The 17,559-nt window shown below is 34.7% G+C and overlaps 1 protein-coding gene across 6 annotated transcripts in view; it reads right to left on the bottom strand.

Annotated features, from left to right (window-relative positions):
- Positions 1-5,137: 5,137 nt before the first annotated feature.
- The window catches only part of LOC308634927 (E3 ubiquitin-protein ligase SHPRH-like), a 59,775-nt gene continuing 47,353 nt past the window's right edge, over positions 5,138-17,559 (bottom strand). For 4 of the 6 annotated variants that reach the window (XM_081269123.1, XM_081269122.1, XM_081269124.1 and 1 more), the window contains 5 exons: positions 16,905-17,048; positions 15,174-15,275; positions 11,996-12,067; positions 9,090-9,278; positions 5,138-5,391 (listed from right to left, as the gene is read on the bottom strand). In XM_081269123.1, coding sequence (XP_081125249.1) covers positions 5,347-5,391; positions 9,090-9,278; positions 11,996-12,067; positions 15,174-15,275; positions 16,905-17,048 — 552 coding nt within the window. In that variant the 3' untranslated portion in view covers positions 5,138-5,346. Of the gene's footprint in view, positions 5,392-7,016; positions 9,279-11,995; positions 12,068-15,173; positions 15,276-16,904; positions 17,049-17,559 lie in introns of those variants that run through there. The other 2 variants (XR_014019114.1, XM_081269125.1) reach the window with 2 other exon arrangements.

Here is a 17,559-nt window from a genome sequence, read left to right as displayed (position 1 = left end):
ACAGGAAGCTTCAACAGCTTACCAGTGAGCATGAAGATAGAAATTTTTCAATTAGATAAGAAAGAAAGTCCTATAGGAATTATGGGACATCATCAGGAGAACTAACATTCACATATTAGGAGGATTTGTTCTCATTTTTGCACTTTTTTGTCTTGTTTTAAGTACCAGGAATTGAACCCATGGTCTCATACATGCTGGGAAAGTGCTCTACCACTGAGCTACAGCCCCAGCCCACACATAATAGGAAAAACAAGAGAGTGAAGTGAGCATAGGAAACACATTTAAGAAAATAATGGCTGAAAATTTCCCAAATCTTAGGGATAATTATCAACCTCCAGGTACAGGAAACACAAAATACTTCAATAAAATGCAACCCAAAGAGACATTCATCAAGGCAGATTGTAATGAAACTATCAAAAATCAAAGGCAAAAAATAATAATTCTGAAAGCAGCAAGAGATAAGTAACATATCATATATAACTGAATGACAACATGGCTGTCAGCAGATTTATCATCAGAAACTTTGCCAGCTACAAGAGTGTGGGCTGATATATCCAAAGTGCAGGTGGCGAAAAAAAGCTGCCAACCATAAATACTTTACTAATTAAAATTGTTCTTCATAAATGAAGTGGAAATAAGACTTTAACAGACAAACAAAAGGTAAGGGATTTCAACACCACTAGGCCTACCTTAATCATTTCTAATCAGAATTTCTGAAGCTAATGCAAAATATTGCTAGTTAATAAGATAAAACTTAGGAAGATATAATGTTCTATCACATAAGTAACACATAGTCAAATTCAGAACAGTCTAATACTCTAAGGGTTGTATATTAACCATTTTTATCTCAAGCATAAGAGTTAAAAGAGGAAACTATTATAAACAACTATTGCTTCAATAAATTGTTAAGGTCTACCACTTACAAAGATATGCAAATTTTGATACTAAAATGATAAATTGTGAGGAAGGAGTAAAAGTGTAGAGTTTTTGTAGATAATTAAAGTTGTTTTCAGCTTAGAATAGCCTGGTGTAAGTATGTTATATATGAGCCCCATGGTAAGTGTTATGGTTTAGCTATGAGGTGTCCCCCAAAGGTTCATGTGTGAGACAATGTAAGAAAGTTTAGAGGTGAAATGATAGGGTTATGAGACAACCTAACCAGTGAATTAATCCCCTGATAAGGATTAACTGAGTGGTAACTGGAGGCAGGTAAGGTGTGGCTAGAGTAGGTAGATCACTGAGAGTGTGCATTTGAGGTACGTATCTTGTCCCTGGTGAGAGGAGAAGTCTCTCTCTCTGCTTCCAGGTGCCATTTTATGAGCTGCCTTCCTCTACCACACTCTTCTGCCATGATGTTCCACCTCACCTAGGACCCAGAGCAAGGGGGCTGGCTGACTGTGGACTGAGACTTCTGAAAACATAAACACCAAATAAACCTCCTCTAAATTTATTCTTGCTAGTTCCCTTGTTTGCAGCAGTGAAAAATATGAGTAAAACAGAAATTGGTACCAAGAGTGTGGCCATCACGATGACTAAACTGACCGTGTGATTCAGAAGCTTTGGGAGCTTTTTTTAATTTGTGGGAGGAATTTTGAAAAGTTGGAAAAGCTTAATAGGTGATTCTTATGGGAGCTCAGAAGACCAGAATGCTAATAAGACTGTGGACAATAAAGACTGCGCTTATGAGGTTTCAGAGGAAAAGAAGGACTCTATTGGGAATTGGACTAGAAGCCATTCATGTTATGTTCTGGCCAAGAAGTTGTCTGCATTTTGTTCTAAGACTTTCTGTGAGGCTGAATTTAAAGATGACGGACCAAATAACCTGACAGAAGAAATTTCTAGGCAGCATAATATTCAGATGGTGGCATGTATATTGATAGCAGTTTTTAGTCATATTTATTGTGATAATCTGGAGCAGGAAGATTCGAAAATTTGCAGTTTGGCAAAAAAAAAAAAAAAAAAAAACTGCAAGTAAAACTGGGACTAAGGAAGTTGTGGTAGTTAAAGAGATTACAGCCACTAAAGAGATGCTCCTAAGTATTTTGCCCAGAAATTACAGAAAAGATGGCTTGAGGGTATTTCAGTATTGGCAAGACCACACCCATCTCAGGCTCAAAGATATAAAAGTATATATTCCTTTGAGAAGAGACCATTGGGGCACCCTGCTTGCACAGAGGGTCCTAGAAAGGTGTTCACCATGCTCAGCCACTCAGATACTCAGAGACTGCTGCAGCTGTGGTCCTTAGAGGCCTGGCAACTGCTCAAACAGGTTGCAAAAACAGACCTTCGTGGCAACCATGTGGTGTTGGTTCTGCAGGAATGCAGGATGCTAGAATTAGGGAGTCACAAAGGTTTCCACCAAGATTTCAAAGGAAGGCCTGGGAGGCCAGGCAAAGTGCATCAAGGTTTGAGTCCCTGCAGGCCATCTCTGAGTAGGCAATGTGTGGAGATGTGGGAAGGAAGGCAAAGAAGCAGTGAAGAGTTCCAAGACTAAAAGATACCAGTAACATGGAATATCTGCTGGGGAAGTCTACAGAAATTGGGCAGAAGCAAACCAATAGAGAGGCCACGTAGGCTGCAACCAGCAAAGCCATAGGGGCAGAGCTACACAAGCCCTTTGGAGAAAACATCATGATGCCATGTGCTTCAGATGCAGGACACAGAACTCCAGGATTTGTTTTCCCATCTGGATTTCCATCTTGCTTTGGTCCCAATCCCTTCTTTCTATGCCCCTATTTCTTCCATGCAAATGGAAAGATTTACTTATGTTGAATGTATGTGACTTTTTTTTTTTTTTTTATTTTTACAGGGGCTCATGCTGAGGGTTTGCCTTGAGTCTCAAAGATTTTAGACTTGGACTTTTAAAATGCTGGAACTGTCAAAACTATTGGGACTCTTGGAAATGGACTAAATCGCATTGTGAGCTAAGCATGAGCTTTTGGGGTCCAGGAGCCGAACACCATGGTTTAGATAGGAGTTAACTAGCAAAAACGTATGTGTGAGACAATGTAAGAAAGTTTAGAGGTGAAATGATGGAGTTATGAGAGACTTAACCTAATCAGTGCATTAATCCCCTGATAAGGATTAACTGAGTGGTAACTAGAGGCAGGTAGGGTGTGGCTGGAGGAGGTAAATCACTGACAGTGTGCATTTGAGGTATGTATTTTGTCCCTGGTGAGAGAAGTCTCTCTCTGCTTCCAGGTGCCATTTTCTGAGCTGCTTTCCTTTTATCACACTCTTAGGCCATGGTGTTCTGCCTCACTTCGGGCCCAGAGCAATGAAGAGGGATTCTGTGGAATGAGACCTCTGAAACTGTGAACGCCAAATAAACTTTTCCTCCTCTAAAATTGTTCTTGCCAGGTCTTTTGGCCACAGCAGCATAAAGACTTACTAAAACAGTAATATAGTAGCTGCACAAAACAAAAAGAAAGGATTCAGGGAATACCACCACAGAAAATGATTAGAAGATAACAAAAGAAGAAAAAAGAAACAAAAGACTTACAAAACAACCAGAAAAAAAAAAAAACGTAAAATTGCATTAGCAAGTTGTTACCTACCAATAATTATCTCGAATAAAAATAGACTAAATTCTCCTATCAAAAACATGAATTAAATGAATGAATTTTAAAACTTAGATACAACTCCATGCTGCCTACAAGAGCCTCACTTTATCTGTAGGGACACTTAAAGAGTGAAAGTGAAGGAATAGAAAAAAGTATGCCACATAAATGAAACCCAAGAGAGCAGGGTAGCTGTCTTTACATTAGACAAAAAAGACGTAAGTCAAAGTTTGCAAAAAGGAACAAGGTCCTTTATAATGATAAAGAAAACAAGTCATCAAGAGGATATCAAAATTATAAATATATATGTACCCAACACTGGAGCATATAAAAATATAAAGCAGTTATTAAGTGATCTGAAAAGACAGCCTGCAACTCAGTAATAGTAGGGGATTTGAATACCCCCACTTAAAACAACAGGCAGATTGTATACAGAGAGAAAATCAATATGAAAGCATTTGAATTAACTTTAAACAAAGTGGACATAATAGACATACACAGACTATTCCATACAGTGGTGGCAAAATCACATTCTTTTCAAATGCACACAGAACTTTTCCCAGGATAGAGTCATAAGACCAGTCTTAACAAATTTCAGAAGACTGAAATCATATCAAGTATATTTTCTGATCATAATAACATAAAACTAGAACTCAATAACAGGAGAAATCTTGGGAGATTCACAGGTGTGTGGAAATTAAGCAACACAAATAAATCAAAAAGAAATTAAAGCAAATGAGTCGAAAGAAATTAAAAGAAAAATATTTAAACTACCTGAGACAAACAAAAATGGAAATAACACCATACCAAAACTTCAGGGCTGCAGTAAAAAGCAGTTCTATGAGGAAAATTTATTTCAATTAATGCCTACATCAAAAGGAAGTAATATCTCAAGTAACAAAAAAAAAGTTTATTGAATTACAGGAATATGGTAATTAACAATAGTATAAACGAAAAATACCCTTATTTAGGTTTCGGAAGAGTCTGAACCAATAGTTCTAAAATGTGAAAATACTGCCTTAATTATTTATATAGTTTCGTGTTTATTTTACATACATAATGACTTCTTCCTCAACTTTAAGAGTGATGACCATTTAATGAAGAAGTTTCAGAAAGAAGAGTGAGGTGAAGTCTGAAAATACAATAAACAGATGCTTCAAGGAGAAAGTGACAGACAGTAGGGCAGAAATGTGACAGAAGTCAGAGGAGGTGACAGCAGATGGCAGAAGTGGCAGACATGAATGGTGATAGAACAGGCAACAAGCAGCAAACACAAATGTGGTGAAAAGCAATGTGGAAAAAGTGGAGGAGGGATAAAACTTGTTTGCATAATGGTACAACATTCAGTGATGCATTAATAAAAAGGAAATGCAAGTACATATCCATCTATGACAAGAGGGAAATTATTAAATCTAGTATAAACTCTAAATCTTCTATTTTTTTTTTAGTAAGATGCTTCTATTAATTCATGTGTTCACTAATACCCAGTAAAGACAGGAAGAAGTGAGAGCACAAGAAGTAGATTTCAACACTCATATCCCTGTCCCAACAGGACAAAAAATATAACTGTCCTGATCTCTTCTGGGTGTCTAGGAAACCTGCCACAAGTGAACAGGTGTTTGGGTTTGAAGGGCTCAGTGACTCAGTTCAGAGGCTGTGATGTTTACTGGTAGATATAGCAATTACTTCCTCAAACTCAGTGAATCCTGACACAGCAGTTCTGCTTCATGCTAGTTCCTTGAACTGTAATGAAAGCTTTCACCACCTAAAGGTGAACTGCTGCTTCTTAGCCATGAAAGCCATCTGAGGCCCTTGGGATGCCTGCAGCCAGCTGAAGAGACAGAAAAGAAAGACAGAGCTGAGACAGATTATCTTTAGGGGAAGGAAAGAAAAGAAAACTATAGGAGTGGGAAGAAAGTGGTAGGGGGGACTGGGCAGGAGAGTAGTTCTATGTGTGGTGAATGGGACAAACGCACCACCAAAGGGCTGATCACTGGATTCTTCACTCTGAAACTCTTTGTCATGTGCCTTAAAAATACACACTTATCTAGGCGGTTCACAGAGAACAGGACTAGATGATTCTGAAGTCATAATCCTCTCATTTAAATATAAAACTTGCCCATGTGGTTTTTCCCTTATTGTTCTCCAGTTCCCCCTGCTTATTTACCTCTTTTATACCCTGTTCTGTTTCTATCCCTGAACCTTTTGTTGGTGCCCCATGGAACCTGTGCTTTAAGATCAACAAACTTATCTTATCTTTGATACCATTTACTACTGAACACTACCTTTCATTCGCTGAAGAACTCTGGTGCCTAACTTATAATCTTCAGCTCTCTGAACTCTAGATATTATATACTATATACTTGGGTTGTAACCCATCCAACATCCAAGTCTCACCACTTTATTTTCTAGACACCCCCCCCACACACACACACACTTTTTCCCTTTACCTCACTTGGGTCACTTACTTCCACTATCACATTCATGGTACTTAATACCCGTTCTCTCTGAAATGACTAATTCAACTCTCCCCTCCTCAGATAAGGACTCCTACCCTAGTAGTTTTTTTTTTATTCAACAGCTTAACCTATGGCTGTTACCTGACTTCAATGAGATCTCTGTCTTCTCTCTTATATATCAACACACTCCCTATCTTTTTTCTTTTTCTGGGGTACCAGGGATAGAACCCAGGGGCATTCAACCACTGTGCAACATCCCCAACCCTATTTTGTATTTTATTTAAAGACAAACTCTCACTGAGTTGCTTACTGCTTCACTTTTGCTGAGGCTGGCTTTGAACTTGCAGTTCTCCTGCCTCAGCCTCCTAACCCACTGGAATTACAGGTATGTGCCACTGTGCCTGGCCACTACCTATCTTTTCACAAAACTTATACTACACATTATTCTTTTTCTATCTTCAGCCTTCTTTTTTTTTAAACTGAAGATTAAACATGCTGAAAAAATTTAACAAAACAAAAGAAATATCTTTGCTTATAATTCTTACAGCTAAATGTATAAAATAGTGGGCATTTTCTCTTTCCATTTATTTACCTCCTGTTCACTCGTCAATCTCTCCTCATCTGCCCCTCACCATATTGAGTTCTTTTAGAAATCACCAATGACCTCCACTAGCTTTTTAAATCCATATTATAAGCAGATGATCCATTTTCATTACCACTGGACACAGGTGATCTCTTTACTGAAGCAGTGTGTTCCTGAGGTCTCTGTAAACAGCACACACTCTGGGATTGCCTGTGTCTCTATTTCTTGCTCAGGCTTTTTTTTTCAGACTTTCATCTCTTTATTCATATTTTATTTATTTGTTTTTAGTATTAGGTATTGAACCCAGGGATGCTTCCCCACTGAGCCACATTTCTAGACCTTTGAGATAAGAAGTATCTTGCTAAATTGCTTAGAGCCTCACTAAATTGCCGAGACTGGCCTTGAACTTGCAATCCTCTAGCCTCAGCCTCCCAAGCCTCTGGGATTACGTGCCACCATATCCCATTCAAACTTCAGCTTCAACATTAGAAACCTCAAATATAATGTGTCTAAATACCTTATCAGAAACTATAACTTTAGTCACCTATTTTTCACATGAGCAACTGGGGGATCATTTATTAAATTTCTTTCTTTACCAATGCCTACAACATTCTATTTTACTAACTAACTTTAAGTATCTCTTGAATATACTTATTTTTCTCTATGTCCACTACCATCAACCCATTGAAATCACCAATATGACTACTGTGACTTCATAAACTGGTGTCCCCCAATTTTTCCTACTCTAATCTTTTCTATCCCTGATAGTCTATTTTCCATATTCAGCAAGAAGGATCCCTTAAAAATCTAAATCCAATCATTATACTTTCTTGCTTGTAACATTTAATGGCTTTATATGGAAATAAAATTCTCAAACCTTCAAGTGACCTTTCAATGCCTCACCCTGCTTGGGCCATTCAAATTTTCATTCTTGTTTTCTGCACTGCAGTCTTTAGTTTATTTGAGTCATTCTTTTCTCAGGTCTTTTCATATATTGTGTGTGTGTGTGTGTGTGTGTGTGTGTGCACGCACGCGCACATTTTTTTTTCTATTTGGGAGTCTCCTCCCCATAAGATCACTCCCTACCTCTTCCAATGTTAGCTAATCCATTTATACTGTATCATTTATCATTTTCTTAAGTTATTCCCCCAGAAAAGCCAGATTTGCTTTTTTTTTTAGTGTTTATCATAAGTGTAATACATGAATAATCTGTTTTAATGTCAGTGCTTCTTGCCCCAACTCAAACCTTCCCCCATACTGCCAAACTGTTAAATCCATGAGAGCAGCAACACCATCTGTTTTATTCATGCATGTAATACTGCATCTGTAAGGTCCAGCACACTGCTTGGCATGCAGTATGTATCTAATAAATATGTGTAGAATGAATAAATAAATGAAGGAATAAAAATTTTATTCCAACCCTGGGATTCTGTTTATTCCAACACAGTAAAGAGCATTGTTAATGATAGTTTCAGGTTTTACACAAATAGAAGTAGGGAAAAAATAACAACAAAAACAACAAAAAAGAAACCCTAGCAATTAAAAATTGTTTAATTCAATTGTAGTTTTCTTAGGAGGGAGCACTCTTAAGAACTGGCTAACTCCTGGCAGTAAAGTTCAATTTGTAATTAACTATTCACAAAACACATCCTCAAAAATCAGTGAGAAGAGAGTATCAAGAACCTTGAAGGAGAAGGAATTAATGAACAAAATTTAACTTCTTGCTAGAGTTAGTTCCAGCATTCTCTAAACTAATCCTTGAGGCTCATATTCCTCGGTTTATTTACAAATTGATTTGCCCTTTGTCCAAGTTAGAAAAAACTGAAAAAAGTATACTTTACAAAAACAAGGAACAAAATGTCTAGTAAAGGTTTTTCATTAAATAAGCATTCTACAAAGAAAGTTCAATTACAGATTCTGTTTGTATCTCAAATTAGTAATTTATAAAAAATATTCTGAAGGAAGAATGAGAAAAAATTAGGAAAATAAAGTCAAATTTTGGTTGTACTCTGAAATATTCATCCATGGTGTTTAAAAACATACTATATCTTTCCCATAGCAACAATTGCCATCAATAACAAATCTATTTTTTCCTTTAATGTGGTTGAACACATGCTTTTTTTTCTGGTATCCACAGTTAAATAAAAGAATGAAGAAAAAAACCTTCTTTGAATAAATTTCAAATTTAACCAGAGTTCTATCTCATATGTAGTGAATGGAATTAGTGTAGATAAAATAGGGAACTGGAATTCTTGTCTGCCATAGTGGGTGTGACGACTACTGCTAACCATGATTTAATAAGTATTGTTGTGTTCCTTCCACAACAAAAATGTAGGTGGCAAAGCTGAAGTTTTAGGCAGTAGATTTATGGATAACAGTGGTTTCTACATATCCACCACACTCTGATTTTAATGCTCACCTTGATCAGATATTGATTCATATTCTATTGCTCTAACTATGCTTCCACATGCTCTTGACCTACGTTACCTTCACAGGGATGTCCTCTTCTTGGCTTGCTTGCTCAGAGGTAAAGACATAGGAAATTTCTTTGTGAGATGTGTTCTGGCGGCAGATGGCACATTTAATGGAGCTTCTGTGAGACCCCACGCTGTATTGTTCAATAATAATAGAAATGCATTCATTACAGAAGCAGTGTCCACAAGTTAGTACTGCCCACTAAAACAGAAAACACACAAAAAAGCCTTCGTAAGATGCTATTAAACATGTTTTCAATCTATAAATACAACAAATGAAGTGACTCATGATTTTGCTTCCTAAATATTCTACAATATTAACATTCTATAAATACAAAATCCAAGTTGTACTTTAAAATTAATTATTTTTTGTCACAAGGGAGTAAGCTTTTATAGTGTTTAGTTCTACTGACCCTAGTCAATTACCATTATTTTGTAATAAACTGGTACTCATTTCAGATTTAGAAAAAATGCAAATTATTCTTACCAATCTAACAGCAGATATTACAGCAGAACAACATTAATTAGGAGACAAAGTACTTAATATATCCTTTTCAATTTATTAATAAGATTTATAGTTTTGTATATTAAAGAATTTATATAGAAAATGAGATTAACATCTCAGATTAATTTTAAAAGTGGTTCTGGATACATTAAAAAAAAAAGATCCAAACAACAAAAAATATTTTTCAGAAAATCCTTATCCTATTTAAAGAAAAGAAAAATAATACTCTCTGAATCTCTGGAGAATGTCATAAAGTATATGTACCTCTTTGGTAATAGTGGTGTAGAAGAGCATTAGATTTAATCTAGGTGTCAACTCCAGAAGCTACAGTATTTTATGCAATTTATTTAACATCTTTTTTCACCAAGTAAAAACAAAAACAACAAAAACGGGGTTCATGAGTACAAGGCTCCTTAGTTCTTAGTTGTTTTTTTCTAAGATATAGATATGTATGAATCTGCATAGAAAGAAAATACGTGGCTAGGTTCCCCCAACATACTTTGTAGAAGGTCTAAGAAGCTTCTTGGAAAAGAGTCACACCAAGGAAAGAAAAAAAATTGAGGGAGATAAGCCTGGTTTTTAAAACAATAATAGAAAAGGAAAGGGATGATTTTGTGTTTGGTTGGCTGATACTGTTCTCATTGCTTTTCAGCTGTACCTCTGCTCTCAAGGGGTTGTGTCAGACTCCTCAGGAGGCTGGGACAAAATTAAGGAGCTATCTCATTACCACTTCTGCTTGATACACAGCAGCACTATCCAGTACCTTATGTATCTGTAGTGCCACTGGCAAGAAAGGATACTTGAGAGAACTTTTGTGACTCTTGAGAGCTCAGAATAAATAAGTAACAGAGCAATCAAAGAGACACCCACATTAGGAGTCATGAGACTGACTGAAGTATCTGAAACATAAGAACCAATAAATGGCAATACTTCCTGAATCAGCAGATACAGATGAGCTATCTCGGACAGATTCTAATTGAATAGACCTAAATTACAGAGGGAGGAGAACTGGGAAACTAAGAAGAAAGGATAGAGTTCCCACAGATTGTGGGTATGAACAGAGTTCGAAATGTCAGTTTTGCAATCCAATATGTTCTTTTAGGTGTAGGAGGCCTGACTTTCACAGGAAGTGAATGGAATAATGAATGTGAAAGAATTTAAAAACTGAAAATGTTAAAGATTAAAAAGGAAATAATTTTTGTAGATAATACAATTACATGAATATCATCAAAAACTAAAAACAAAAAAGACTGTTCTATGTTATGTTCCCTATCATTCCCCGTTTCTTTCTTGGGTGTTGGGGATTGAACCTAGGGTCTTGCACATGCTAGGCATATCCTCTACCACTACCCTGTACCCCATCCCTATATTCCCCCCATCTTTTTTTTTTGGTACTGGGGATGGAACTGAGGGTACTTTACCACTGAGCTACATTCCCAAACTTTTTATTATTTATCTTGACACAAGGTACCGCTACATTATGAAACTGGCCTTGAACTTGCAATCCTCCTGCCTCTGCCCCCAGAGTTGCTGGGATTATAGAAGTGTGTTACTTTGCTCAGCCTCTTTCACTTTTATTCATAGTATTTTTATCACTGATTTTTGTCAGAAGTCATCAATATCTGTATAGTATTACGAGTTTCCAATGTTATACCTATCCTATTAAGATTTATAATTAAAGTTTCCTTTGAGAATCTAGCTTCTATTTAAATCTTGAAAACTAAAAGGCCCTTACTTCCTGATTATTCCTGCTTAGAACATGGAATTTATATATTTAATTTCAGTTCCAAAGTTCCATAAAGGGGAGGACAGTGGGGGATACTTTTATTTGTTAAATAGGTTTATGTTTAAAATGTAATAGGCTTATGTTTAAAATGTTGAAAAGTAATGAACCTTCTGATATTGTATACAGTGATTTATCCTACTTAGGATAAAAATTTGAGCCTCCTAGAGAATAATTATATGGTGCCATCATGTCTATACATATTTGTATGTAATAGTCACAAAGAAGTGTACTTAATTACTATGGCTGCCTTCTAAAAAGCACATCTAAATTCCTGTAGAAGTGATGTTATTTGCACTTTAAAGCCTGGATTATAAGATATTAACAATATTAAGTAACAGCTATGTTACTACACCTCAGTACTACCTTCATAAGTAAATTTATCTGCGATGCATTATATTTCTGTACAATTACCAAATAACTATGGTCATCCAGCAAAATTAAATGACTTGGAAACAATTTCGTGTTTGGAAATATGTTCAAAATCATGAAACTTTAATACCCTAACCTTAAAGAGATGGGTAATACTTGTCTTTCACACAGTAATCATGAAAGAAAGACTGATTGACTGATTGCATATAGAAACCATTGAAAATCATAATCATTTTTATAAGTGTATGTGACATTTCACCTGTTTTCCCAGCTGTCGAGCACAAATTGGACAAGGTTCTGGATTAACACCTCCTGATGTTTTGTCTTGAGACTATGCAAGAGAAGAATCCAAAAATACGTTAGTGACATTTTTAGACTTAAAACCTACTTGATAGATGCTTTTCAATTCATTTCTAGAAGTAAATGCTGGCAAATGCAATAAAATAATCTAATTGAGATTATCTAATACTTTATATATTACCTAACACTATCATTCCTAGGATTTACCAAAAAAAATTATTTAAGGTATGAACAAAAAAAGAAACAATTTTTTATTACAGTTGAAGAAATGTTACTATATTTGTGATTATGGTAGAACATAAAGGCAAAATATGATGTAACTAAATTTTCAAAAATTTAGTTTTAGATTTTGTTATAAAGAAATATGAATTATTTAAAAATATATAATTTAGATTTTTGAAATAAATCCTCTTTAAAAATTATGAAGAAAATGTGCACTTGTAATGCATATCCACTTGGCATAGGATCAGAGACATGGGAAGAGGCAGCACATAGTTATGTAACAAAACCCCTTACTAATACTACATGTTTCTCAGCATCCTTTTTCTAGTTGCCTTAACCCATTATGTTCTGGCAGCCCATATATAAGACACTTATATGTTGTGAAAAACAGAAATATTAATGATGTGAGATCTCTATGCTTGGAAATTATATCAAAATATAATAGCTTTTCAAAAATTTCTTTAAATTATTATAAAAATTGAAAAAAATTTCAAAAAGTTACAAAATGGACAAATTATAAAACTGAGAAAAACATAAAAGAAAAGTAAATTAGAAAGATCACCAGTTTTCATATGTGGTTTCAAAAACCACATAGTTAAATGTTTATAATAATCATCCTTTGGCTTACAAGTAGTGAAGCAATAACAACAACAAAAAGCTAAATTATGTAGATTCAGTATCTCTAAGGATTCAAAATAACTCCACTAAATAAAATGAGAGCATGCAGGCATTTATCAAAGGTGAAGAGCTGAATTATTACCTGATAATTATTGATCTCTGTGTCACATAACATGTAACAAACCACCTGAGAATGCAGAGGCTTAAAATAAACATGTAATTCTTATGACTCCACAGGCCACCTGGGTACTTTGGGGATGTGGTAGCTTGGCTTTTGCTGAATAGTCCTGGATGGCCTCATCCTCATTTCTGGCAGCTGGTGGATTAGCTGCCTGGGGGAATGCAGAACTGTGGGCTCAGCTCCTCAAGGAAGTTAATCTGGGCTTCTTCACATGGTCTCCATGTTGCAAAGAGCAAGAAGATTGGGGAACCCTGATGTGCATGGAATTTTTAAGTCTCTGCTTATATCTCCGGTCAAAAGTAAGATGACTAATCTAGAGTCAATATGGGAAGGGACTGCTTAAGGGCATATATAATGTAGAACATTTTACTGTAGCAATTTGTAAGCAATCTACCATAACTCATGATGTCACTTCTTTTCTAATATATTTGAAGAAAGAGTTGGCATAATTTTGTGTAAGGAGCTGGACTGTAAATATTTTTGGCTTTATAGGCCAATATGGTCTGTATTGCAACTGCTCAACACTGCTACTACAGTGTGAAATACAGCCACGGACAATGGGCAAACTGTGGCTGTGTTCCAGTAAAACTTTACTTATAAAAACAAGTACTGGTTTGGATTTGTCGTATGTGTGGTTGGTAGTTTGCAGATCTCTGATTTAAAGTTGTAAGTTTCCCTTTTATTTATCAATTAAAATAAAAAAACAAATAATTAGAAATTTTCCTCTAAGAATACCTTAGGTGCATATTATCACATATTTTCACCTTGAATTAGTTCAGAATAATTTCTAATTTCCATTAACTTCTTTGAGCCATGAGTTATTTAGAATTGTGTTAATTTCCAATTTGGGGATTTATCTAGTCACCTTTCCATTATTAATTTCTAGTTGAATTTCTCCTTGGTTAGAAAATATATCCTTGCATACTTCTTATTCTTTGAAAATTTTAAGAGTTGTTTTGAATCAGAATTAAGTCAACTTTAGTAAAATGTTCCAAGCACACCTAAAAAAAAAAAAAAAAAAGATGTATTCTGTAGTTGTTGGGTGTGGCAGTCTGTGTTAACTGGCCATGTTTGATATTCTTAGAGATATTTTGGCCACTTCTTTAAAGTGTATAAGAATCTTATGATAGTTTACCTCTTCTTATCTCCTTCCTTTGTGCTATCATTTGTTCTATATGCCACATATCCCACAACAGCCCTGTTGCTTTAGTTAATATTCTTTTATGTTTACTTAATATTTAAGCTTTCCCTTGCTTTTCCTTCCTCCTGAAAGTTCCATCCTTCAGACTTAGATAATTTGTTGTTAACCTAAAGAATCTTCTTTAATGTTTGTTGTAATGTGAATCTACTGGCAATAAATTCTTTTAGTTTTTATTTAACTGAAAATACTTTACTTCACAATTTTTTTATAGGATATTTTCTCTAAGCTATAGAATTTTAAGTTCGCAGGTTCTTCTTTCAGCATTTTAAAGATGTCATGTCACTGTTATAGTACTGAAAGAAAAGCATTTTTATTCAGTAACCAGTTCTGATAGGTGCTTGTCTACTGAAAACCATGAATTCTTGAATTAATATTATCAAAAATTATATTTATCAATGACCTATTAAGTCATCAATGTTTGATATAATACTTGGACTACAATTCATAAAATGCTATGACATATACCAAATAATTGAACTTTACCAGTATTACCATATCTTATGATATTAGCTTTTTAAACTTATTTCACAGTTTCAAATAAACTAAAAATATATATTAAGTATCAATGAATGGATATAAATGTTATATGATAAAAATTTTCATTGAGAAGTTATGTTGTAACACTTCTATTCAAGGCTTTGAACCATAGTCTCTGTACATTGCTTTTCACCACATAGTGTATTTCAAATCCCCTGTGTTAATTATAATTCCCATAGATATAATCTTCTTTAATGATCTGTGAAGCTACTGCCAAGATAGCTAGTGTTTCAACTCATAAGTAACATAAACAAAAGATGAATTTTAGAAAAGCTGTACTATTAATTAACAGGACTAATATTTTAAATGGAAAGAGTCACTAAAATAATTTATAATAATATAGTATGAGGAAAAAATAGAATCTTTTAAAAACAATACCTTCTCCAAATTAGTTAGGTAAAGAAGCTGACCAAGTTTTTTCTGAAGCTGTGATGTAGCAGCGGCTTTATCATTTAGTAGTTTAATGCGATTTTGTTCTACCTGAAAACAAATAACAGAAAAGCTGCTTTGTCCTCTCTCAGAAAGTTAATTAAACTATTAAACATGATGTACAAATCTTCTCAATAATATAAACATATCCTGTTTTAGAAAACCCATTCATGTATTTAAACTCAAATATACAAAAAGTATACTAGATAATGTATTTTGAAAGGACTTCATTTTTGCTACATAAAACAAAATTACTGGGACTGGGGTTGTGGCTCAGCAGTAGAGTGTGCACCTAGCACGTGTGAGGCCCTGGATTTTCCTCAGCACACATAAAAATAAGTAAAATAAAGGTATTGTCTCCAACTACAACTAAAAAATAAATATTAAAAAACAAACAAACAAAACACAAAATTACTGACAAGATACTGAAGTTAGATGGAAACCAACCCAAATTTTATTTAGGTGTATTTTTTAAATAATACGTTCATGGAATGAAAAAAAATTAAATAATACATTGGTTTACATGGAGGGATATGCAGGGAAAAATCTCCAACTCCTGCCTCCAAATAAAATATAGTAGACAGAAAGGAGAATTCAAATAACAGGGAATTTGTTTCTAAACAAAATCTTACTGAGAATTCATATTTAAAGGAGAGATAATTATAATGATTATTTTAAAGATTTACTAAGTTAGAATCTCCAAGTTTTATAGAAACACATACAAGGGATAAAAATAAATTATATAGAAAAGAATATTTTTAATGGGAAATAGAAAAGACTAGTGGAGTTCTGAGAATCCTGAGATATAAGGAGGGACTTATTAGAGGATAAGTTTTAAATATCCATCTATTATTAGTAAAAGAAAGCACTGCAAAAGAAAGTTTTAAGTTATGTTGAGTTTTATGATTTGTATATGAGGTAATCCACCAAAGCTCCTGTATTAAGGAAGGCATATTCAGAGGTGAAGTGATTAGATTATGAGAGCTATAACCTAATTAGTCTATGCTAGTTTGAAGGTGCTAACTGGGTGGTAACTATAGGCAGGTGAGAAGTGGCTGGAGGTGGTGGGTTACTGGGGGCATATGATGAAAGGGTTCACGTTTCTGGCAGCCCCTTCCTCTCTCTGCTTCTGGGCTGCCATGAACAGAGAGTAGTGCTCTTCCACCACACCTTCTGTCATAATGTTCTGCCTCCATTGAGCCCAGAGCAATGCAATGGAGTCAGCCCATCATGGACTAACCTCTGAAAATGTGAGCAAAAATAAACTTTATTTTTTGAAGTTGTTTTTGTCAGGTATTTTGGTCACAACAAAGTCAGGAGGACTAAAACACTAAGGAAGATTTTTCTAGTTCTAATAAAACTGAGGTAGTATAAAACATAAAAAAAGTGACCAAGAATACCCACAGGATATGACACAGAGCAAGTGCTCAAAAAGAGATGAATGCACAACTTTGAGAGAAATAAAATGCCCCAAAATAGTGACTATTAACCATGTATCAAATGTAAAATTGCTAATGTTTGATCATTTTGACCTACAAAGCAACTTCATATTGTACAAACTGAATACAGATTAAATATATACTCAGAGATCACTGCTCTGATTATATCTCTTCTGTGGGTCTTAAGACTATTATGACATCAATTTGTTGTACCCTTTTCTGGGATTTACTCGCACTTTACCTCATGTGGTTCAATGATATGATGAACTGGTGGGTTTGGTTTTGGCTCCCTAGGATCTCGAACTCTTAGTCTTTCTGTAGCCATTGCAAGTTCATCAACAGCGGATACACGATTCCTTAGAGTCATCCAATATTCATGAAGCAACTGAAAGAAAAAAAAAGACGAAGATAGTGCTAAATCATATAATAAGATTGGTTAAAAATATCAAGATGTGCCTTGAGTAGAAAGCCCTCAATGAGACCTTAAGACATCATCATTGCTTCATTAAGTGTCTAAGGATAAAGAAATTCTTTTAGTTATCTAGAATAAGAAAGGATGACCGAATAATCTCCGTGACACTGTTTCTTCAAATTCTTAGGAACAGAATATTCAGATTTCTTGGTAGGACCAAAGGGCTTTATAGATCAAAATTAGACTGATAAAATCTACCTTTTTTTAAATTAAAAAATATTTTCATTATATTCACATATTCAAAACAATATCTATATATGGTAATAAGAAAAATAAAATATACAATTGAGTACCTCCCATTCAATTTAAGAAAAAAAAAATAATGCAAGTTCCTTGGAAAGCCTTAAATGTATCACTTTTCCCTTATATATTCCTCCTTCAATACCAAACAATGGAATAATCACTCTTCATTAAGAAGATTATT

Source organism: Spermophilus citellus (assembly GCF_964194105.1).
Source record: "Spermophilus citellus genome assembly, chromosome: 16".
Lineage (NCBI taxonomy): Eukaryota > Metazoa > Chordata > Mammalia > Rodentia > Sciuridae > Spermophilus > Spermophilus citellus.
The sequence above is the reverse complement of the archived record's forward strand: the minus strand, read 5'-3'. Positions and strand labels throughout refer to the sequence as shown.